Source organism: Danio rerio, chromosome 2 (genome assembly GCF_049306965.1).
Source record: "Danio rerio strain Tuebingen ecotype United States chromosome 2, GRCz12tu, whole genome shotgun sequence".
Taxonomy (NCBI): domain Eukaryota; kingdom Metazoa; phylum Chordata; class Actinopteri; order Cypriniformes; family Danionidae; genus Danio; species Danio rerio.
Window position 1 is genome coordinate 30,398,683 of NC_133177.1, and position 26,757 is coordinate 30,425,439.

Genomic DNA, 26,757 nt, shown 5'->3' on the forward strand with positions numbered 1-26,757 from the left:
TTTTAACCCATATCCATAAACGTGGATGCACTTTACCAAAGTTTGTAGGTTCGTCCTCATAGACGATCAGTCATTGTCAGAGGCATCTACCGTCTCTGAAATGGCTTTTGGCAGAGAAGATTGAAATGTCCTCTTCTATTTGTCTGTAAGAATGAGACAGGGGATTGCTAGCTAACAAAAGGTAGCCTCAAAGTCATTTGTCTTTAGCAGATGTCGGGAAAGGTGTTAATGGCCCTGAAAATCATAAAGTAGCAAATTTCAATTTTTGGAAAATGGATATTTTAAATTTTAAGTGCAGCCACATTTGAAAGGTTCAATCAGGCTAAAATTACTATGTGTGCAAATTCACTTCAAAGCTGTTGTCTAATGACCATAAATGAGATTGTATAATCTATATTAATGTGCGGTTTGGTGACATAAATAGCCGTCAGTCAGGAGAACTGACTGTATTATAAAGAAATTGTTAATTCAGAAAATTATTGGTTATCACTTTATTTTGATGGTCCCTTTAACGCATTTTGTTGAATTTAAGTTACATTGCCCACGTTCTACATGCCGACTAATTCTCAATAGATTATAAGTGGACTGTTAGGTTGTGGTTAGGGTTAGTGTAAGTTTCTTATAGTCAGTTAAATGTTGAAGGGGCAGTATCAGCAGATATTTAGCCGACAGTCTACAAATGCTCAAATGAGAAGTAACTGGCATGTAGTTGCAATGCAACTTTTAGTCAACAAAATGTGCAATAAGGACAATCAAAATAAAGTGTTACCAATTATTTGTATAGGACTGCACAATAGAAATGTTATGATAATCTTATTTATGTACTAAATTGATTGATTGATTGATTGATTGATTGATTGATTGATTGATTGATTGATTGATTGATTGATTGATTGATTGATGGATGGATGGATGGATGGATGGATGGATGGATGGATGGATGGATGGATGGATGGATGGATGGATGGATGGATGGATGGATGGATGGATTGATTGATTGATTGATTGCAAAGCATAGAAATATGATAAAATAATCTCCTTGTATCTTAGGCCTCAATAACTCAATAAGAAATCTGTTATATAATATACCTTAAAATACCATCGAAATAAAGTCTTACAACTTATTGCTGTAGGACTGCTCAATATTGGCACACACACACAAAAAAAGAGTTGTGTTAATGCTATTTATTTACTAAATTGCTTGATTGATTGATTGATTGATTGATTGCTTGCTTGCTTGATTGATTGATTGATTGATTGATTGATTGATTGACTGATTGATTGATTGATTGATTGATTGATTGATTGATTGATTGATTGATTGATTGATTGATTGATTGATTGATTGATTGATTGATTGATTGATTGATTGATTGATTGGTTGATTGATTGCAATAAAAATTGTATTGCAAAAATATAGAAATTTCATTAGATGTTTTAGAATTGTAAATAATCATTGTAGAATGGAAGTGTAAAAATCATTTACACCAAAAACTTTTATTGAGTGCTAAACAATTAGGGAAACACATGAAAGACATGTGTAGATTTGTTAAATAAACCAAGGGTTGCAATTGGTTTCCTCAAATGGTTTGAGTTACCTTAACTTTTTGGGTTTTACAGTATGGTGATCAAAGAAATCTTGTTCAAGACAGTACTTTCTGTATGTAATCTGTACAAAATCTATACTAAAATCAAAAAGAAACACAAGTTACAATATTATGAATACCTCCTCATGTACAGTAGAGGTGAATGAAGTGCAGAGAAGGGATTTATTGAATAGGCCTATTGCGAAGACATTTCATGCTCCCTTGAAAACAGTATTTTAATTTTGATACATTTTGTGGCTGCTGTATTTTGCAGTTTATTTTGATATGCTTAAAATGGAGGTATTTGTTGTTGTGTTTTTGCCCATCCCTGCTTGTAACATCAGCCATTTATGCATAATTCTCCATTACATTAAAATAATTACCATCTCACACTTGCTACAATTAATCTACAATAAATCTGAAATGAGTTCTTAAATAATTCCCTAAAACATTAGGTAGTAAACACAAAGGACCCACAAGGTCTTTTTGAAAGGTCTTTGAAATTCATTGGTCAAAAAAAAAAAAAGTGCAGCGCTGTTACATTTGTGACTGCACTTAACATGGCGAATTATGAGCCTGTGCCCAGGGGCGTCAGTTGTGACATTACAGCCACCGCCACCACAATGTGCTTAACAGCCACTGTCCATGCCATGGACGCTGAGGTAACTTATCACCCGTTTTATTGTTCAGAGCATTGTAAAGCCAGTTATCCGGCGATGGCAGTCTGCCTGGATTTAATTCACAGTAGATCCCTCATCCTCTAAAAAGTCAAATTAATAGATGAATTAGCTGTGTTTCTCTGTCCCCGCCTGCGACTCAGCATGTTTCGTGCAGGTGTGTATGGCAGCGGAGGCAGATGGGCTCTATATATCTTCAGCTGAAGATACTGGGAGGCGTGAGTCATATATTTACTAGAGCGGTTTTGTTGGGATATGCGTTTTCCCCAAACCAGATTAGGCAGTTGGGCTGAATTCTGCTAGCCACGTAAATAGTCAAACTAGTGCGGTGCGTACAATAAATCACAGCGTTTTTCAATGGAAATCAACTTCGAATGAGCCAGCATTTTTCCAGCCGACTGCTAGTGCGTGTTCACACCTGCAGAATAGATTTATTTTTGCTCTCCATCAACTCATTTGGCTGAAGACCATGACCGCATTTCGTCCTCCTCGGTGCCCCCAGATATCATCACCGCTGCCAAAATAATGGAAAGCTCGTAATGACAGGACAGCTTGCAAAAACGTGTCGAGATTTTGTCGATTAGCGCACCACTGAAATGCTCTTAATTGGTTTTTGTAGTGCATTGTGAGCATGCAGTCGATGTACTAGCAAACAGCAGTCGGCCCACTCAGAGGATACCAACAGATGCGTCTGTTCTGGTTGACTAGAGGCTGTGTGCCCTCAACAGGTGTTTGCTGTTGGCTTGTGCTTAAGCGCCAACACCATTTGAGATATCTACATCGCATAGTTACACAACAAAAATAACCCCACGCCCTTGTGCAGTCTGTTAATTTGTTGATTGCCAAGTGCATCATTCCTGCTGGCTGAAAATATCACCTTATTTGCTAAAAGTAGACCCAAAGCATGAAACAGATTGATGCTTAAGACGCGTATGCACCCGAGTCGCACTATAAAGGCCTGTTTTGGATCTGATTGCTGACAAATGGGATGATATTGCGCTTGAGCTGTTTATTTTGACAGCTCAAATTTGATTCAAAGTCACATAAAATTCCATTGCATGTATTGCAGCAGTAAATTTCATGGAGTCCTTTTTATGACTCTCGGCACGCATGGAAACAGTGAGCAACAACAACAACTATAAAAAAGGCAGCTAATTCTATGGTTTTTCTGCTACAGTACATCAATAGTGGTGACTTTCACGTCTAAAGATTTTCTCCGCGGCTTCATCTCTTTATGTTTACAGAGGGTCAAATTGCTAATGTAACTCCAGCTTCTGATGTAATTGCTTGTTTTTCAGCATAAAACGGAGCAAGTGAGCAAAGTTTAGGCAGCTACACTTTGAGGAGCACATTTGCAATCACTTGTAAGAACATCAATGGGAATTTTTAAGTGAAGCTCTAAAGAAAAGTTCAGGAGGTTCATGTTCATCTAATCTTGTCAATCACAACTAAAGAGTAGTTAAACGACTGATTCGCTCACTCATGCGACAACTGCTACAGCATCCTCCCACAATCCATTTTCTACCTTTATTACATGTTGATACATGATGAGCATTGGGCATTTTAATACTAATAATTGTCATATTGCGCTTTGCTGTTCCCCACCCTTTTTTTTGGAAAGGGTGGAGCCTTGAACCTTGCAGAATGTGTTATGCCCCATTCACACTAGCAGGGACTTTGTAGCTGTCTGTCGCTCTGGGTGGCAACCTGTTGCAATCGCAGGTCTGTTTAGGTCTACAGTGTGTGGAGAATACAACCAGCCTCTGAGCGAGCTGATCACTTGAGCTTTACTAGTGCTCTCATTAGCTGTCACTCAAGAAAGTTGCTCTTCATTTGCATAAAGTTGAAGGATTCTCAACTTTGTTTCATCACTGGACACATCCATTTGGTCACCATCAGTTGCTTTTGCTTACATAGATGGAGATTGCTAGAAGTCGCTTGCTCAAATAAAATAAATGATCAAATAAATGATCGCTTGTTGCTTTGCCGCTGGGAGTCACTCTTAGTGTGAATGAGGCTTTACTTCAGCAGTATTAAACAAACATCTGCATGTGTTTCAAATTTTTGCATTAAAAGAGTGCATAATATTGAATATGAATGTGAATGTTAACAGTTTTGTAATAAATCGTATGTCTACTAGTATATTAGATCCGTGCATCTCTTGAGTATTTTGACTACATACAGTACTGCTAACACAACGCAGCAAATTTATCAAGCTCTTTGTCAAGGGTATGAATTAATTAATTGAGGGTATGGATGGAATTCAAAAACAGTGCATATTTGGGTAAATTAAGGACAAACTTAACTGCTGACCTCATTAAAAAAAAGACATTAACTATTGGGTCGTAACTCTGTTTGTTAAAGAAAATTATAATAATCATTCATTCATTTATTTTCTTTTTGGCTTAGTCCCTTTATTAATCAAGCCTTTAGCTAAAACCCATCACTGGAAAACGTCAATACACTCTCATTCACACATATACATATCTGACCATTTTTAGCCCAATTCACCTATAGCGCATGTCTTTGGACTTGTGGGGGAAACCGGAGCACCCGGAGGAAATCCACGTGAACATGGGGAGAACATGAAAACTCCACACAGAAATGTCAACTGACCCAGCCGAGGCTCAAACCAGTGACCTTTTTGATGTCAGACGACAGCGCTATAAACACTGCGCTGCCCAATAAAAATAATATAGAAAAGAATTATCTTTGTATTGGACTTTGTGCTTTAAAACACTGCAGCAGAAACAGGAAATTGAATTGTAAAAAGCAATATACAGTACAACATTAAAATAAAGTATAAATTCTAATTAATTTTGTAAAAAGCATAATATGGTATCTTAAACTTTTTTTTCTTTTTTGTATTATTAATTTGAGTTTTTTTCAAGGTTTTATTTAAATGATAATTTTTAACCAATTCACAGCAACACTTTTCACAGCATGTCTTTTCATAATACAAATAATTTCAATGCTAAATTAAAGAAAATGATGATTTAATGCCTCCAGTGAGCAAACCAACGGTGACTGCGGCCAGAAAGATGACATGGAACATATTTAAATGAATGTAACCTATTAAATAATGCAACACATTTAAATAAATGAAACATATTGAAACAAATGTGTTTGTGTCCTCATGTTTTTTCTTCTTCCATATATTAGCCCCCATGCATTCATTTTCTTTTTCTCTTTTCTGTGATTTTAGTGGATCCATCACAGGTGGGGAAAGGAGTGGCTCTGATTACAGTTATGGACATTAATGACAACGCACCAGTCTTTGCCATAGAATACGAGACGTTCCTGTGTGAAAGCGTTGGACCAGGACAGGTACTGTGTTGTGGCTTTTTATTTTATTTCAAGAAAGGTTTTTATAAAAAAATGTGTTTAAAACTTGATTTCATGTAGTGCGATAAACAAAAAATATCATTAACTTCTCAGCATAAATTTTCTGTGAACCAATTTTGAAAGCAATTCAAGAGAAATGGATTCATCATGTAGTTCATTAATATTAGGTACTGTCTGTACTGTGTTGTAGGTTAAAAGAGTAATTCAGCCAAAAAAATAAAAAATGGTTTTAAAATAAAATTTAGATATCAGTTTTTCTTTTTTTATTATTGTTACTTTCTGTAACAATACGGATGTAACAACGAAGGTGAGGATCCAATAGCAGTGTCTTTATAATACAAGGAAAGGTCCGACTGGCAAGGGTTGATCACAGGAGCAAGCAGTATTATGCGGGCAATCTAAAAGAGAAGTCAAAAACAGACAAAGAGGTCAGTTCAGGCGGCTAACATCAAAATCAATAAACAAAGCAGAGGATCAAACACGGCAAAGAAGAAATGCTTTGTGGTAGTTACAGGTTAAAAACAAGACTCAGCAATTAAGTGTTTGTGTGTGCTGTGTATATACAGTTAAAGTCAGAATTAATAGCCCCCTTTATTTATTTATTTTTTTTTTATATTTCCCAAATGATGTTTTTTTTTTCTTCTATAGAAAGTCTTTTTTTTGGTTTATTTCGGCTAGAGAAAAAGCTGTTTTGAATTTTTTTTTTTAAATTTTAAAGTCAAAATTATTAGCCCCTTTAAGCAATTTTTTTCGATGGTCTACAGAACAAACCATCATTGTGTGTATGACTGGAACTTGTAGTCCATGTAATGTAGGATTTGTAGTCCATAGTGATCTACGTGTCTACCAGCGATCTGCATGATTAGATTAGATCGCTGGTGATTGTGACACGTTTTTCTTTCTTTTTGATGATTTGAGATTAATAAAATGCAAGTTATTGGCCTTCAGTCCTCGGAAAAGATGTATTGTCAGGAGCTATATGAATTACTTTTGTTTTGCCTTTATATGTTTCTTGACTAGTAAAGTGTCAGTAGCCATTGACTTTAATTGTACAAATCACATGTTCAGCTAAAAATCTTCTTTAAAGTGTTCTATTGAAGAAAAAGAAAATGAATGACATGAAAGAAAATTACCAGCCAATTTTAATTTTTGGGTCCTCTGCACATTTAAGCTCCTTTAAACCAAGGATATAATACATCGTCTTTTATCTTCCTTTAATTTAAATGTATACGCAGTGTTTTGATATCCTTAATCAGAGCCTCATCCAGAAATGATCAGTACTGATCCATAGCCAGTAAAGAGCAGAGAGAGCCGCAGATGGACAAAATGATAACATGGGATTCTGGTGGCTTTCTGCTGCAGATCACTCTAATCAGGGGATCAAAACATTGTGCGCTCATGCAGAAAAAGCTTTACACCGATGCAAATGAGACAGAGGTGACTGTGGCATGAAATTGGTTTGTTGGGGAGCGTGGCATTGTGTCAAGTAGCCAAATGTGAGGTCCTGCAGCAGGCAATTGCAGAGCACAAACACAAGCAAAGCAACGCATTCCTCATTTTCGAGTCAGCAACATGCCCTGATTCAAACACATTCTCTGTCACATTCATATTCCAGTGTTTGTCAGAACGTCATTACTAAGATGAATGTGGTATAAAGGGCATTACGGATGCCACATACTAAACTCTCACTAGGAGTGCACAGAGAAAGACTTTGTTCTGTCCTAATGGGAATGATAAAAGCCAGAAAATTTGTGACATGATGCACCATTGATTTAGAAAGCACTGGGTAATGTCAGAGGAACAACACTGTGGTGAAAACATGACTGATTCTACTTAACTAGAGGTGCATTTCCTTCTGGGAGCATCCGCTGCATTACCACTGTACCTCTTCTAAACCTACATGGGATGGCATTTTTATGTTGTTATTTTCTACTAGAATATTACGGATAAACGGATAGTACACACAAAAATGAAAATTCTCTTATAATTTACTCACCCTTCTATTCAAAACCTATTTGTGTTTCCTTCTTCTGTTGAACACAAAAGAAGATATTTTGCAAAATGTTTGTTGCTGGAACCCATTGACGTATAAAAATGAATGTGAACATAAAATAATGAGAATAGTATAATATAAAAGCTTAAAACCACTTGAGGGGGAATAAAAGATAAGGTAACTTTGGGGAGTAAAATATCCCATTATAAATATGCTGTCACGATCATATAATCATATATTATAGTGCACTTTAGATTAAAGAAAAAATATGACTTGAAAAGAAAGGTAACACTTTACAATAAGGTTCATTAGTTAATGCATTTACTAACATGAACTAATCATGAACAACACTTGTACATCATTTATTAATCATAATTGAACATTTACTAATGCATTATTAATATCCAAACTCATGCTTGTTAACATTAGTTAATGCACCGTGAGTTAACATGAACTCACAATGAACATCTGTATTTTAATTAACTAATGTTAACTAACATGAAAAAATACTTTAGTAAATGTATTGTTTATTGTTTGTTCATGTTAGTAAATGCATTAAGTAACATTAACTAATGAACCTTATTGTAAAGTGACCAAGAAAAAGCACTTAACTGTACTTTCAGATCTCATAATGTAGGGTTTCATATCTGCAAATTTATTTATTAATTTCTACTTCAGATATCATAGTTATCATAATTACAACTTCCTAATTACATCATAATTACCTTGTAAATGCACCTTCATATTTCACAGGAATCAGTTTTTTTATATAATTGTTATATTATTTTAATAAATGAGTTCCTAAAGTAACTGAAACTTTATCTTACATTTGTAACTTCATATTTGCAACTAATTTTGTATTTCAACAAACAATTGTGACCTAATTTCTCATACTTTTGCTTTTTATATTGACCATCTCACGGTGAGTACGTTTACATGGACACTAATAATTTGATTTTAATACAATTAAGATAATTCTCTTATTAAGAGTCTACCATGTTAAACAGCAATGTTTGAATACCTTAATCTGACTAAAGTCATAATCAAACTGAACAGAAATCAAATTAAGATGTGGAGCGTTCCGTTTTTAGTCACATTATAAAAGTGTAGTACAGACTTCTATATATAATTCCTAAATAAAAGTGAAAGTGTCAAACTACAGTTAAAGTCAACAAATTAAAAATGAAACACCCAAAATTACATGAAACTTCGGTAACACAATGACGTTCATCGAATGATGTGCTACAACATGTAAAATGGGATCATGAAAGGAACATTCAAAAAGCAACTGATATAACCTTAATCATATCATTGTCTTATTCAGATTAAGGCAAATAATCTGATCACTGATGTCCATGTAAATGGAGCCAGTCAGGACTTCACATACATTATCATGGTTCAACTAGGTCTGACTATTTTGACTGTGACTTTTCTGATTATTTTGAATTTATGACTACTCTCAAAACCTGTGATTGTTTCTTATGTTTTATCTCAAAATATGAATTCTTAATTGGAATTTTCTCACACTTTCATTATGTAGGTTTATATAAATCGTCCTAAACAATAAATAAGCTTCCTTAGAAACTCTTGGCAAATGAAAATGTTTCATTTACATCCTAACGCCTGGTAACAGATGGTGTGTTTATAGAAGAGTTAATAGTCGAGCACTGGCAGGGTTGTTTTGACATTCCTACTCATTCAATTACAATGCTGTTTTTTATTAGTGTATCAGAAATGGACCTGATCTTATCAGGTCTTTTGGGAGCAGTGAAAGAATAATGAAGGATGTTTTTCCTTTCCTTAAGAAAAAAAATAATCCCTCCCACAAGAGCTCTCAAAACAAAGAGCGAGCAGAACAAGGCTACAGGGTTTACAGAGCATGAGATACAATCCCCTGTAGTAGCATGATTGTCTGGGCCATAACAATTAGTCCTGGCCTGCCTGTGTCCCAGAGTCACAGGAAACCGTGTTTGTTTTGCCTAAGTACAAAAAAGGTGCTGGTGGGCTCTTTTCGCAAATGCTATCTCAGCCTTGAAACGCATTACCAAAGTCCCCTTAGATCACTCTCTATGTGTTTTGGACACCCCAGACTTCCATCACTTCTAACTTTCAGAGCTCTCTCTCATATTAGAGGCTAAATTACTTTGCAGCCTCTCCGAGGAACAGTAGAACGGCCTCTCTTTCTCTGAATAAAGATGAAAGCGCCTGTATGTTTTCGTAATGATTTAGTTCCCCTTGTGAATCGCCTTCTCTTCCACATCTTCAGCCGTGGGAGCACTTGAGCGATGCAACAGTGATAGTCAAACGCTGTCTCGATAGCACAGATCTCTCCTGTGATTCTCAGCACGATGGCTCTGTCCTTATCGCGGCCCTTAAACCGAAATACCTGCAGAACAGACGCTCTCAGACATCCTGAAGTGCTTTTGGAGACCAAATCTAAAAGTCAAAGCCTGCGAATGAGGCGTTTGGAGCTGTTAGGTGAGGAATTTTGATCAGACAGAAGGTTTGCTGCGAGGCACATCCTCAACAAACAGTGATGGCACTTTTACGTTCTTTGTCACTTCAGTGCCTTGCAAAATAGACGCAAATGCTGTTTGTCTGCTTGCGTCTGAGGCGAAATGGGCTTTTTTAAGCCCGTTGTTCCATTGTTATCTGCCAGTGTATATCCACTTTGTTGTTTTCATACACCTCATCTGCACATTTGTGTATTTAGTGCTTCACACCTGCTCCATCAAGAAACCGGCCCCTTTGAAACAGACTGTATGGAGCTCTTGAATTTGAATGAACTCCTCAGAACCACCTGGGGGGAGAATGAATTGTTGCATATAGTTGGACGGTAAACCTGTTGCCAGGTTTCAAGAGCAAATGAAAACAGGTTTTGAGTGCAAATTAAATCCTTACACTTTTTTCATACATTCTCAGCTGTTGTAAAAAAAAAAAAAAAAATTACATCATTCCAAACAAGGATTACATAGTCTACAAATGGTCTGAAAACCTAGCTTGGTTTTGTGTTTGCCTCATCCTGATCAGACATAGACCTCTTAAAATCAAGTAGTGCAATGTAATGAGCCAGGATGTAGGGGTCTCAAGATACATTTTTAGTAGTTCTGCTATTTTTAACTTGGGACAGTGTCATAAAGATGCAGCGCTCACTGCAAGACACTGAAAATAACGCAAGCCAGCTTTTCTTTTTAAAACAGGAAGGTCGGATTATTTATGATAGGCTTATTTAAGTCACAAATAGACTGTAAATCATGCTCCAAATGTGTATATGAAAAATGTGTAATTGTAAATATTGAAAATTTAGTGGGTGAGGGACCATCTATGGCACTTATACAAATCTGTATTTTATTTGGTAAACCAGGTCACACGTAACTTCATGATGACACGTGCAGCACAACACTGTTATTCATTTTATGCTAGCTAGTAGACACTTCATTTAAAATGGAACTATAGGTCACAATATGCTGCTTACATAAACAACCTAATTTAAAAGAAGAAAACTCTGTAAAATGCTGTGTAATTAGTTACTGGTTGATAGCAATTACCATTTAAGCTTTGTATCATGGTTCTGATAACTGGCTGGATGTGCATTATTCCTTACTTAAAGAGTTAGTTCAATTCATAGGAACTAAAAACATTTTCAAAACATTAAGTCACATCAGTGGTTTAACTATAATCATACAAAGCTTCAAGAACTGTAAATACAACTCTGCTCACCTATGTCTTTTCCGTCGCTTCATGTCATATTTATCACAGTTGTGTCAGTATATTATTTAATCCAAGGGTTAATTTAATTAAAGGGTTAATGTGCACTACTTAAAAAAAATCTGATAAATATTATGATAACCTATATGATAATGGTAACCTATGGAAAAAAGGTCAACCAGGTGGTTATGATGCCTGTTAAAGGGTTAAGGCGCTGATCACACGTAGCATTGAGAGGCGCCTTTTTTGAATGATTTATTAACATCCCCGAACGTTTTGCGTGCTGCTTATGCGCCCTGCCCACCTCACGTTGAAATGATACCAATATCAAAAGCAACACTCTCGCATAATACACAGATGATTCAGTCATTGCATAGCGACATAAAAAGCACACAGCACTTTTTCTTTTCTTGTCAACAAAAAAGGTAGTGTGGTGCGCCTCACGTTCTTAAAACGGAAATGTTTGTTCGGTGTAATCGGCCCCTAACACACAAGCATTGTAAACATGCCGCAGAAAAGTGTTCTTGAAGCTTCATATGATTATAGTCGATCAACTGAGGTGACATGGAATATTTTGACAATATTTTTGGTGCCTCTTCTTGAATTTGAATGTCTTGTGACCAGTGCTGTCTATGGAGGATGAGAGAGCTCTCAGATTTCACCAAAAATTTATTGAAGCTCTCAGAGGATTGGAACGACATGAGAGTAATTAATAAAATAATTAAGATTTTTTTGGGTGAACTAACCCTTTAATTGTATTATTTATTAATTCATTTTCTTTTTGGCTTAGTCCCTTTATTAATCAGGGGACGCCACAGCAGAATGAACCGCCAACTTATCCAGCATGTGTTTTTATGCAGCAGATGCCCTTCCAGCTGCACCTCAACACTGAGAAACAGACTTACACACATATACACTACGGCCAATATATCTTATTCCATTCACCTACACCCCGTTTTTGGACTGTGGGGTAAACCAGAGCACCTGGAGGAAACCCACGTGAACAGAAAGTACATGCAAACTCTACACAGAAATGCCAACTAACCCAGCTGGGACTCAAACCAGCATCCCTCTTGCTTTTGAGGCGATTGTGCTACCCACTGCGCCACCGTTTCACCCTGTATTATTTATACACTTTAAAAATGTTAACGTGCATTGTTAACCTCTCATGAATTCACGTATTGTTTTATTAGTGAAAGCATGTCCTCAAAAAATGTAAAACTTTAAGAAAATGAATTCAAATCTTGATAAAAGTCAGTTTCTGGATGACTAGCCGATTATAATCACACTTCCCCTATGTACGTGCTTTGAGAGGGAACATTCCCCATCATTGAATCCGACTCTAAAACAGATGGCTTGCTGAAAAAGGTCCCCAGATCCCCATCCAACAAGTGCCTGTAATGGGGTCACATGCACCAAACGTATGTCTTCACCTTCGTTTCCTAATGCAAAGCTCTTTTTTCCCCGTGCCCTTGGTTTCTCTTTTGTTCCCAATATGACTTTTTGAATTTAATAGAAGCTTAATATGAATTGAGGCAGCGGTCTCTAAATGAGCCAGATGATTTGTTACAGGTGATTTAGCAGATTAGATCACGAGGAGTGAGAGTGTTTTCTAAGGGGAATATTTAAAAAAGATCTCTTTAAGGTTGTCTGTAGTATGTCTTGTTTCTTTATGCCTCAGAGACATGGTCAGCAGTGGCAGCCTGACAGACTGCTGTTTTAAAGCTAACTCTCCACGGGCGGTCTCACTATGGTGAAGATTTTCTCTTTTGTAAAGTCAGGAGGGACCGAGATATGCCCTCCAGACATTTTACATGTAGTGCGGAAAGGGTTTAAATCACCCATATTGTTCATAAAATGCACTTCTTGGTTAAACACTTTGTGTTATTTTTTTTTCAATCATACCCTTTTTCCATATCTCCTCAGTCAGTTAATGCAAAATCAGGATTTTGTTTTGCCTGCTTTGCCTTGGCAAGACGTTCTTATTCATTTTAAATGAACCCGTTGCCTCAATGACTTTATCAATACACTTTGCATTTGCCTTAATGGACTATCTGTAATTAATTTTGTCACAGTTTACTGTAATCAACGCTCCGCGCAGAGGAAGCATCCTGCACTGCTTATGTCTTTTATGCAGCTTTTTAATGGCGCAACGTTTTACGGTTTCAAAAATATTTACAGATAAATGATAAATCCGTCAGAGCTCCCATTGCCAAATACTCACTTAGCGTAAATGGGGGGCGGCGTTAAATAAAAATAAATGAGAGCGGAATTAAAGCGCTGAACAGCACAAGGTCATATTCCTCGGACGAAAGGAGAAAAGATACAGAAGAGTGTGTTAGCGACTGCATTCGGCCTGTGCGTGTGGTTTTAGGAGATTTTTCAAGCAGATTGAGTTTGTGCTGACTGCAGCCTGACACATGGGAAGAGCTGTGCACACAGTATTTAACCCAGCCAAAGCCCGCAGATTAGGCCACAACAGTGTGTCAGGAGAATCTTCTTAGCGTACCACCTGATGGGTCACCCTGATATTCATCTCTAAAACGCAGCACTTTGCCCAGCTTTGGGGGGTTTCTGTGCAGATTTAGACTAGGATGGCCCTCTACTTGCTAAATCCCTGGATACCGTATGAGCATCATCTCTCACAGATAGCTTACTGGCTTGGTCTATCCTCCTGATGTTGTTTTCAGCACGATTTAAACTTGGGAATTGTGTTTTTTTTTTTCCTCATCCAAGTTCACAACCTTGAATATAGCTGATGGTAGAGAGTTGAAAAAGTAAAGGACTACAGTTGAGTTTACCATTGAGTTTCTTTAGTGTGTTGAACACACTATTGAAGAATGCTGGAAATTTGACAGAAGCTTTTGACTTCCATAACATTTTTTTCTTTTTTTTTTAATCATTAGTTTTGCGCACTGTGGATCCTATTAGATTTGTTCCCATCCACCTATTGTATGCACATTTTGGGATATTAAATAAAAAAATCCTTAATGGAAATGCCAATGTGCACATAGATTTTAAAAATGGTAGGATAAATCTTTTATCCGATAACAATAAATGTGACCTCTGAAATAGAGTCTAAGCTGAAGGGTGTTTCCTTCCGGTGTTCGGGTTTCCCCCACAGACCAAAGACATGCGCTATGGGTGAACTGAATAAACTAAATTAGCCGTAGAGTGTGAATGTGTGTGTATGTGTGTGAAGGAGTGTGTATAGGCATTTTCCAGTACTGGGTTGCAGTTGGAAGGGCATCCACTGTCTAAAACAAAAATAAATGAATGAATGAACAGTAAATGTTCATAAACTACAATGGTAACACATTAACTAACAAATTTCCAGCATATGCATCACAAAAGTCATGTGATTTTGTTTTAACATCATGTGATAACAAAAATGTGTGTCATGGGACGTTATAATTGGACAAACCAGTGGATAGTTTTTTTCTGATAACATTGCAAATTTAATGGCCATGATTCCGTTGCAACCTTCCGCCATCAAAGTGATGCAGTATTATTACTTTCTTGAGTGGCTGTGAAAGAACGTCTCGCGCCTCCAAAAGCCACTGTGCATTCACATCTGCATATCTTCTGAAGAAAAGCATTGGCTTCTCTTCTCTACTTCTTTCTCTTTTTGAAGTTTGGTGTCATTTTATTAGGAATACTTGCTAATAGTTGCTGTTTTCTGCTAACCAATAACCTTCCCACTTTTTTGGGGTGTATTATGCCGTTATAAGATAGCTGTTGATTCAATATTCAATTTATTATATGTTAATTACAGTATATGGGGGTTGTTTCTTTCATGGAGAGATGATCGAGAGATGCTGAAAAACAGACTTGTAAAACAACCACCAAAAACAGAACTGGATGCATTTGTGTAAACTGAAGGAAAAAAAAAAAACTTTACATCTGTAATAATTTTTGGGTTACTATGATGTGCTAAATAAGTAGTAATACTTAGTAAAATTACTTAAAAGGTCAGAATAGTTTTTGCTTAGAAATGGATAATTATGCGTAATTGTAGAGTAATGTGTTTCCATATTATTGTTTCCATATTATTCCATATTATACTGTCAAAAACATCAGTTCAATAGACAGACAAACAAACAAACAAACAAACAAACAAACAAACAAATAAATAAATAAATAAATAAACATTTCCCAGAGATGGGTTGCGGCTGGAAGGGCATCCGCTGCATAAAAACGTGCTGGATAAGTTGGCGGTGCATTCTGCTGTGGCGACCCTGGATCAATAAAGGGACTAACCTGAAAAAAAAAAAAATTTGAATGACAAATAAATAAACAAACAAACAAACAAACAAACAAACAAACAAACAAACAAACAAACAAACAAACAAACAAACAAATAAATAAATAAATAAATAAATAAATAAATAAATAAATAAATAAATAAATAAATAAATAAATAAAAAGACAAAAATGGAAAAGAGTTTTTGGAAATATAAATACCTGTGTTGTACATACACAAATATGAAAAATTGTATTTTGCACATATTGCTATGCTTCATGAAATCTTCCACACCAGTCAGTTATCATTGGTCATTCAGACATTCAAAAAAGGGCTTCCAAATTTTTTTTAAATGTCTTTGGTTTGTCTGCAATCTTATATCTAATCTTTTCCACGTGTAATACATTACAAAACTCCGTAAGCCATGTGTCAAGAGTGATTCAGATTTAATAAATTAATTCACACCAACAAAACTGTAAAAGTCACATATTGAAAGGTATAGAAACTGCTATTTAAAGGAGTTTGTATATTATCGTAGAGTGTACGTTCAGTCAAACAGAAATAATGTTTATATTGTCTTTATTACTCATAATTAATTGGCTTATTTACTGATTCAACATGCCACTATAGTGTCATGTCTTTAGTTGTCTATCTATAAAGACTTTCTGAGAAAATAAAAACAATTATCACTTGTTTATCAAAATATCAAGCACTCAATTAATCTAATTAACAAAACATTCAGATTTACTGATATAATCTAAAATAATAATTGTAAAGGTGTGACTAGGGGAGTGTTTTCAGCCAGAAAGCTGCAGATTATTTTGTCTGTAGTAAGGCAGGAACAGGAGTATTCATCTTGCTGTTCTTTACTCCCTCTTGGACGCTGTCTTAGGTCATTGAAACCATAAGTGCTGTGGATAAAGATGAACCACCCAGCGGGCACCGCTTCTTCTTCTCCCTCACCGCAGAGACAGCTGGGAACATGAACTTCACTCTCCGAGACAATAAAGGTATGCAATTTCATTGAGACAGTTTATAGTATCCTTGAAACTCAGCTCCTGTTCTTGTTCATGAAAAAGCTATTCATAATAATTTTTCCTTCTTTTTTTTTACATGATCCTCATCTTTCTGTCTGCAGACAATACTGCTTCTGTTCTGACGAAGCGGAGTGGTTTTCAGAGGAGGGATCAGTCTATGTATCGACTGCCGGTGTTGATAGTGGACAGCGGGACTCCTGCCCTCAGCAGCACTAACACGCTGTCTATTAGAGTGTGTGACTGCGACCCTGATGGGACGCCCCAGTCGTGTGGCACAGAGGCCTTCATGCTGTCAGCAGGACTCAGCACCGGAGCACTCATCGCCATCCTTGCCTGCATCATCACCCTGCTTGGTAGGAAAAACATACCTTTAAACTTCTTGAGCACATACACAAAAATGTCAGGATAGAAATATAATTTTCCTATTTTCTTATAATTGGCCTTGTAATTGATTTTGGGGAAATTTTTTTTATTATTATTATTTTATTATTATTATTATTATTATTTTATTATTATTATTATTAGTCCCTTTATTAATCCGGGGTCGCCACAGCGGAATTAACCGCCATATGATGATGATGATGATGATTATGATTATTATTATTATTTTTTTATTATTATTATTATTATTATTATTAATAATAATAATAATAATAATTAAAACGTATTATATAATTAGCTTTTTAATTGTATCTGAGTTGCCTTTTATGTTTAATTGTTTTTATTTATATATCAACACATTTTGTCAGGGATTTAAATTTAACTAATTGCTTAATTATTTACATTCATTCATTTAACAGACGCATTTATCCAACGCGGCTTAGAAATGAGGATAAAAGTAGCACTTCAAATCAGAGAAAAGAAGTATATAAATGTTACGATAATTCTAAGTTAGTTTATTTATTTTTTTCAAGTCCACAAGCACACTCAGAATTGCACAATGTTTTCCAAGAAGTTTGGGGTTCTTATAAAAAGGTTTCTGCAGTGTTGGGCAGTAGCGTCGCTACAGGTTAATGCTAGCTTAACTACATTTCTTGGTAATGTGGCAGTAGCATGGCTACTTTCTAAATCAAATAGCTTTTTAGTAGCAAAGCTATATTTTTAGTCAAGTAGCGCAGTAGCATCCACACAAGCTACATTTACCATTAGACCGTTAAATAAATAAGTGACAGCACTGATTTTACGGAGCTGTGAGGTCAGTGTCTAGCTGATAGTAAATCCATATGACGGAGAGAAGGATGATTTCTTCTTCTATCTGTTTTACGGTGGTCAACAACAAACTTTTTGTTGGTGCATTACTGCCACCTCTCGCTCTAGTCTGTGACATCACCAACCAATTAGACTAACATGAGAAACTTGTTTGATGGAAAGATGACTGAAGGAGAGGAGTTTATACAGTTTACTATAGTATTTTAAGTGTGTAACACCTGGTTTTATTGGATTTTCTTTTCTTTTTTTTTTTGCTGTTAGATACTTTTATTTGTTTCTGTTTGGAGAATATTATTTGCAGTAAATAAATAAACTGAATAACAGTGCCCTTATATGTTTCATTGACAGTTTTATTTATCACTAAGACAGAACTGACTTGGATTTAAGTTGCTTCGATTTAAAAATGAAAATTGCAAAAATAGCTAAGATGTAGCTAAGCAACTTTTGCCAAGTAGCTTTTAGCTTAGTTTGCTACATTTCCCAGAGGGTAGCTTTTAGTGTAGTTAAGCTACATTTTAAGTAAGGTAGTTAATAGCTTAGCTCATTTCATTTTTCAAGTAGCTTGCCCAACACTGGGTGTCTGGTGCAAATGGAGAGGAAAAGGAGTGTGTCATGTACAGGTGGTTTGAAGAACTCACTCACCTGCATGAAGCACAAAAAGAACTGCACATTGAATTTTTTTTTTCCCAGAAGTATGGAGTGTTGATAAGAAAGTGTCTGGAAAATGAAATGTGGAGAGAATAGAGTGTTCTCTGTGATTAATAGAATATTGAATGATTAATGTTGTATCATAAAATATTAAAAGAATATTAAAATACCATCCCACAATCTAGCAATACAGGCAAAAATTCTACAAAATATGTTGATCCATTTCTTTATAGTAAGTTATGCAAAAGCTTCCATTATAATCTATATGAAGCTGGAAAATATATGTCTTACATTGGTGAACACTTAAAAAAACTCATTTGTGTTTTATACAAACTCAGTGCTTTCAACGGTGACTAATCTAAAACACCTCTGATTGGCTACTGTGATCAAAAGCTCAACAGACTTGTATCTGATTGGTCATTACAAAGTGTATAAAGGCTATCTGATGCAATATGTGCAGATCCTAATGTAATGCTGGAAACGGACATACTTTATTAATTTCCTCATTTCATTTTAATTGTGATTGCCATAATAGTTTGTTTAATAGTTTTTTTTCTTTGCCACAAGCTCTTGTTAATTTTCAACCAGTGAATTTTACACACTGCTGATTTTTGTTGTTTACCTGCTGAACATTTCTAATGAAAACACAGACTATTTGCTGAACCAGTGTCTGGTCAGATCATCGCGCAAATGGCTTTTATGTGAAAAGAGGCAGGGTGAAACTGACTGAAGAGAAGAAAATTGCTTGAGAAACATACATTTTAATAAAATGGGAAAATGTAATCATATACACTTTTGTTAAACATATTTGGTCAGTGAGTGAAAGAGAGGAATGAAATACATGTTGAATTTTAACAAGAGTGCCTTAAGTGAAGTTTTATAAACTAATTTCTAGAGGAGCTTGTTATATAATTGATCATGGCTGGTCTCTCAACTGCAATCGTTGATAAACCAATCAGATTAATCCAAACCTGCAATAAATAGCCAATTTCACCTACTTCCCTCATCTTCGTTTTTGAAGAATCCCCCCATCCACCCCATCTCCCCCTTTTCCTCCTTTACAAGAGGGAGCTTTCGAGAACTACCTGATCTCAGACCCCCTTGACCAGGCAGGAGCCCTGGGCTCAAATATCTTTGAACTCAGAGTTCTCGCCTGAGACAGCCTTTAATTAGCATTTATATGATAAAAAATATGAAGCATATTTAACATTTATAATGCTCAGGAAAGGTAAAATCTAAACCAATTAAGTCATAAAAGATATTAAAATATAAAATAACTTTTTAAAAACTGTAATGATACTGTTGTTACTAGGAATGCTACGATCAATTGGCCGAAGGTATCGGCTGATAATCACATTATGCGCTCTCGGATATTATGCGTAGCCTACAGCAGCCACAACACGTGAAGAGGTAAATGATGCCAGGGGGTGTGAGCGATCGCAACACCTGAAATAAAATATTTACAGATGCGGTGCGACCTGTTTATAGTCTATTGGTGCGACTCACATGAGCGATGGACTCTTTATTGCAAGTGCACCCATTGTATTTCCAGTGTTTTGAGCTGCTGTGACGGGAGTGGAGCTATCACCAATATCATAGTGTCTAAAGCCTATGACATGTTCACACCTAAAAGGTTATGAGACATGTTTAAGGTATTATATGCAGCATCCTTAATTTATTCTCTTAGGTAAGGCAAGATATCTCCTAAGACTCATACTTAGAGGGAAAATGTGCTTAATGCATTATAAAGCTTAAAGCATCAGAATCACTCGGTATTGGACGATCACTATGACAGGGAATCAGTACTCGGTATCGGCTGCAAGTATCCTGATCGGAGCACCCCTAGTTTGTAATTTGTCTAAATATATTAATCTTGATTAAATAAGATAGTTTAAGGAAAGCCTGAGAAAACATGTAACCATTGACTTCCATAGTATTTGTTTTGTATGAAAGTCAATGGTTAAAAACAGCACTAAATAGTGAGTAAATTTTCCTTTTTGGTTGAACTATTCCTTTAAATGCTGGTGTTTTTTAATATATTTATTTAAGACAACAATGAGATAACGACAAGTGTCATTCATCAATAAGGAACATCAGCTCGGTTTGGATTTCATGTTGCCTTCATGAATGCCTCTCCATTTTTATGTAGAGTGCTTTCCAAAGCGGCTTCCAATCAAAGGATATTTGTCCAAATTCTGTTATTGTTTTCCAAGCCATTTTTAAGAGCTCTGTTGCATTTCCACCTCCCCCGTACTGACATTTAGCACACAGTCAGACTGGCATTGCTTTCAAAATGCTGGCACCGCGGCTCTAACAGTTGGGACGTGGCTTGCGCCGAGTGGTCTGCTTGGCCACAATTGACTTGTTTACCCTCTCCAGGGAGGCTGCTGGTCTATATGATTGCTTATTATTTTGCGGCTTATTAGCTGATTGTTTGATGAGTGACCTCCACCCAATATGCACCATTCAGCTGGTCTGATTGGTTGACTGGTGTGTCTTTGTGTTGATTTGTTAACTTGAAGACCGCGCTAAGGGAGTGAATGCAGGCCTGATGGTTTGATTGATTTCTTGATTATGCCATTGATAGGTTGTGTGTCTGGCTGCGCTGGCAAGATCCGTCCATGGACACAGCTCTATTTGTGGACAGATGTTGTCCTTTTTTTAAATGAAGAGCCTTGTTATTGTGACAAGAAGGGAATTTGTATGTGTACACACATTTCGAGCTGAGCTCTAGTCATTTCCATTGTTTGATTATTCGCTCTTTCTTTTTTTGTTGAGTGCAGAGATGACAAATAAGCAACCAAGAAAGCTCTTTCCGCCTCCTTGGTGCTATTACATCTAAGTGTGAACTAGTTCATTTTCATCTCCATAGAGACGTTACTACTAAACGATAGATCTGAAATAATGCGCCACAGTGAAGCCGAGTGCAATATGCTTCAATTTCATGTTTCCGAAGAATGGGATCATCTCTGCTGTTCTCACACATGACTTGAAGCACATACATAAAATTGCTTCAAAAATAATTTATTTTTCATTGGAGAAAATGTCAAGCATGGAGAAGCAAAATTGCACGATGCAATAAGACTTGATTTGAGAGTTTATATTTTTATCCTATTGGCAAATTGCTTTTCCAGCTGGTTTTGATTGTAAATCTAACTAAATGTGCGGAGGTTTATGCTTAAAACAAACAAACAAAAAACACTTTATTAGAGGTTGAGGAATGCTTATGTTTCTGATCAAATGTTTGATATGTACAACAAATGTTTGTTTTAGTTAACAAACAAGATGAGTACCCTAAATTATGTTTTGAACTATTTCTGCATTTTAAAACATCAGTGTGTATTTTAAATGGTAACTCTTTTACATAATGTGAGTAAAACTGGGGGCTCTTTTTTAATGATCTAGGTGCAAAGTCTAAAGCGCAGGGCGCAAAAGCATTAAGGGTGTGTCCGAATTTACTTTTGCTATTTTAAGGATGGTAAAGTATGGTTTGCATTGCTGTGCATGGTCTAACAGGGTTGTACTTATTCTCTTAATGAGTTATGGGTGTGTTTTGTGCTTAGCGCACATTAAACCAATCAGAGTCTCGTCTCCTATCCTCTTTAAGAGTCAGTTGCATCAGGCCATGGTGCATTTGCTATTTACATGGCGGACTTTGTAAGTGGAAAAACTGAACGCTTCACTAGCGAGAAAAGAGTTAAACAGAGCATCTGCAGCATGAGGATAAAGAATGAGCCTCCTCCATTCGGCCTTTTTACTTTCTTTTTACTTTACTCCTTTACTTTCATGGATAAGGAAACAGTGTTGTACGCACTAATCTCAAGACATCCATCAGACATCCAAAGTTCATTTGTTAAGCTCAAAAATTTGTTTTAAAACTATTTCTAAATTCAGTTTTAATTTCCAGCAAATGAATAAATGAACAATAACAATAAAGTGTGGTTAAAAATGCTGAGTTATATCCAAACACACGTCCTATGCCCCATGTGGTCCAAAACCCGACAGGTGGACAAATCTAAGCTTGTTTTTAATAAAATAAATATAAATATGCATATAATAAAAACCCCTGATAATAATTATGACTACACAAATGCAAATTGTCATGAATAAACTAAAAAAAGCCCTCCGACATGAAAAAGGCATAGAGGCAATGGTTTTTATTTTTTTGAAAAAAAAAAAAGTTATTTTTATAACTCTTTTACCCTTTAATTCTTTTCATTTGTAAAAATATTTGTGCATTGTTGTATATCCTGTGTATTAAGCAATGTATAAGCATTTAAGGCGCAAAACTAAGGCTCTCAGCTTTTCGGCTGTAAATTGTGCGGTCTATTTTAGTTTGTGGACTCACACCTATGAGTCCACAAAGTGGCGCGGATAATTTTGCTATTTTTAACAACCTAGCGCAAATATAGCAATAAATCGCGCCAAACACATCTTTGCATCTTATTGCACTTCTATATGATAGGGCCCACAATGTGACATAGTTATACATGTTCCATTCACTTGTTGTAGTAATTACATTAAATTAATTGTTACATTGAAGTTACATCTAACTTAAAATAATGTCACCTAAAAATAAAGTGTAACCTTTTCATAAAAAAATAAATTAATAATAATAATAATAATAATATAATTTAATCCATTTCTGGGTATCACTTTATTTGTATGTTCCCTTTTGCACATTTTGTTAGCTATAAGTTATTTTTATTACTTGCCATCTTATTCTTATTAGAGTATTAGCAGACTGTCTTCTCTCTGCTAATACTACACCTACAGACATTATTCTGACTAAATACAGCTTTATAACTATTTACAACTTTGCAAGTACATGTTAACTTAATCTTACCCTAACCTAACAGTTTACTAACACTCTACTGTGAATTAGTTGGCATATTGTTGCAATGTAACATACTGTAATACCAACAAAATGTCATAAAGGCAGCACCAGAAAAGAGGGATACCTATTACTGTGATGACAAACTGAATTTTCAGTGTCATTACTCCTGGTCTCATGCGATCCTTCAAAAATAATTCTAATGTGCTGATTTGCTATTCAGAAACTATTCTTATTAATATCAAAGCTAAAAAACAGATGTTCTGCTCAATATTTTTGTGATTGTTTGATAACTAGGAAACATTCGATCACCTAATTATAAGTTTCTGTATGAGATTTTTTTGTCATAGTTTAGTTGCATACTGCTTGATTCTAAACCTTTAACTTTTTAACAAGCATTGTAACCACCTGGTCGACCATTTATTCATCGGCTATCATTATTATTTTAATTGCCTATTACTTTTTATCAGCGTTGTATCAGTATATTATCCAATGCAAGTGTGAGCCAATTTTTTTTTTTCCAAGGAGTTAAACTCAATAATTCAAAACCACTCAGAATGCAAACAGAACCTAATAATTTCAAAGTGGCGATTTATTTGAAATAGCATTATAAATGCCTTTACTGTCACTGATCAATTTAATGTATGCTTGCTAAGTAAAAGTATTAAACATTTGAACAGAAGGACATTCTCGGGAATACAAGGAAACCCATTATTAGCATGATTTTTTTCTTCATTGCTGTCTTTCCTCAGGTTCACTTTGAGGAACCTTTGAGAAATCCCATCTTCAGCACAGCTTGTTGCCCATATGTCTTTGTGTTGATTGTGTGCTGTGTTTAAGTACTTATAATCTGAATGTGAGCTCAAATAACAGCTGTAACCGATGTCAAATAGTCGTTCCTGTGGTTTGCAGTCTCGTGTGAATGCCGGGTTCTCCTTCCTCCAAACTCCACGAGCTGGATTAGACCACTGCGCTCCCTGATCTGAGCATTGCAGTTATTTTTGGCAAAGAGAGTCCGGCCCCAGGGGCTCAAGACTGCTCACTCATGGTTGAGGGGAGGAGGAGACGGAGGAGGATGGCACTGCGGAGGGAAAAGAAGCTGCTTTTTCTGCTTTTATCTTTTTTCGGAGTAATGAATCAACAAGCTCTTTGCCTGCTGTTCCTTTAGTTATCAAAGCAGCGCACAACTAAACATGCCAGGCATTGAATGATACACAAGGACATGTCAGCTTTGAGCCTTTTGTCTTTTTTTATCTAGCAAGTTTCTCCATTAGAGGAATTGTTCACCCAGATATAAAAGTACTGTCATTATTTACACAGCCTCATGTTGTTCCACCACTTTTTTTTATTTGTGTATGTGTGTTCTGTTGAACACAAATACATTTTAAGAATGTTAACACTGATCTTTTTCATATTCACTCTTATGCTGGGAGCACACCAAACATCAGCACCAAGTCACTTGCTCTAGTTTACTTTTGGGACGTTTTCTGCTCAGGTGAATTTTCCGCTCAGAAAAATTCTTTCCGTTAAGAAAACACAATTTGGTGTCCAGCCAGCATTAAAGATTCAGTATTGGCATCTATGATTCACGATGAAAAGAAATCATAAGAACTATTTAATTGGCTTTGATAATATCTTCCCTAATTAATTGCACAAGAGACACCCTTTTTTTTTTTTTTTTTGTCTTTCCATATATTGCTTTCTCCCCAAAGCAAAATAATTGCGATTTAAAATATTAAATATCCTTCTAACAAAACTCTACATTTAAAATAGAAATTTAAAAGTTTGCCACATAATATAAAAATATAAGAACTTTTTGAGGACATAGAACTTAAATGTTTTATGTGCAATTTTATCCCAATCTGTTTGTTAAGCAGTGCAGGACTGAATTAAGGAAAAGAAAATTGAGGTAGTTTCTGATGGTTTCACTCATGCGCAAAATAAATAAATAAATTAATTAATAAACAGTTTCATTTACATTATTGTATTCAAATACTTTATAAATAATATTTCAAAACTCCTCCGTTGTTTATTGTTTTTCAAATATATATATATATATTTCAGATAGGCCTTTGTAAAATTTATTTTTTTATAATAGTATTTATACTATACTGTTTATACCTAAATTATTATAGCTTTTTTTGTTTTAATTAATTTTATTTATTTAATTTTTTAATAATATCCAATATTTGTAATTATTTGAATTATTTTAATATAGCTTAGGCAAGTTCTAGATCTATGAAATTGTGTTGAGCCTACAAAAGTGGATACGTAATTTGTAAAGTTTTGTTATTCTGTTATATTTATTGACTGTAAAGCCCAACAATTTACTGAAAGTTAATTCTACTCATTTTAAAAGAGTCTTAAACTCAGTGTTGAAGGTAATGAGTTAATTTCCTCATTACTTCTACTTAAATGTAAAAGTAAGTTCACAGTACTCATATAGATTATCGGTTTCCTCAAACAGTCTGAGTTGCCTTATCCTATTGGGTTTACAGTACTGGTTTGAGTTCTCTTCATTCATTGGGTTTTACTGTGCTCAATTGCTTCTTTTACTCAAATTAAGTTCACAGTACTCATTAGGATTAGAATTTGAACTTAATGGGTTTGTTGCAATCAATTTCCTCAAATAGTTACCTTAACTCTTTAGGTTTTACAGTGTATTTGAAAACAAATATGTATTTATTATCTCCAAAACCTAGCCGCTCATGGCATTGATAGAGCTGTGAATCGAGCACTCTTTTACCCGGTCTCTTTCACACACATGTGCATCTAAATGTGCACATTTCATGCACAAACACAACTTTTAAATGTGACAAAAACACCCACTGAAAGTTACTGGCAGTTGTGTCTTTAAGGTGGTGTCAAGATTTTTATTAAAACATCAAGGAGAATGCAGCAAAGAATTATCACTTATTAAATTAAAACTACTTTATTATTTTATGAAACATCTTTAAATTTAAAAGGTAATGAAAAAAAAAAAAAAAAAAAAAAGCATGATCTTAAGCAAAAAAAAAAAAAAAAAAAAAAAAAAAAAGACCCCTTAGCCTATAAGATGTTTAATGCAATATCTTAAAATGTCCAGTAGCTATGTTTTTTTTCTTTCCCTTGTATTTATTTATTATAAGGATGGAACTTGGGACCTTAGTTGACCAGCAATGGTTTTCGGAAACTCACAGGTTGTTTGATTTTGGGGTGTTCGCTCGCACTGACCCAACAATGGAAATGCGGTTGTTCTATGCGCCACCTAATAGATATTGCGTAAAGCACAAAATGTTTTTTTTTTTTTAAAGGAAAAGGCGGCCTTTGCTGCTGCAGTATAGCGCGTGACTGCGCATGACAAATTGCAGCACTGACCATGAAAAAACATGCATTTCTGGCCATATTTTTGGCCATATCTGTACCTTCTGATAGAATACATAGATTCCGCATTTTCCAGATCATTTTATATTTATTTACTTATTTATTTTTTTATTT

The 26,757-nt window shown here is 35.4% G+C and overlaps 1 protein-coding gene across 3 annotated transcripts in view; it reads left to right on the top strand.

Annotated features, from left to right (window-relative positions):
• The window catches only part of cdh7a (cadherin 7a), a 95,722-nt gene that overhangs the window by 58,793 nt on the left and 10,172 nt on the right, over positions 1-26,757 (top strand). For all 3 annotated transcript variants that reach the window (XM_005163402.5, XM_073920012.1, NM_001077448.2), the window contains 3 exons: positions 5,469-5,590; positions 16,445-16,562; positions 16,691-16,942. In XM_005163402.5, the coding sequence (XP_005163459.1) occupies positions 5,469-5,590; positions 16,445-16,562; positions 16,691-16,942 (492 nt within the window). The remainder of the gene's footprint in view (positions 1-5,468; positions 5,591-16,444; positions 16,563-16,690; positions 16,943-26,757) is intronic.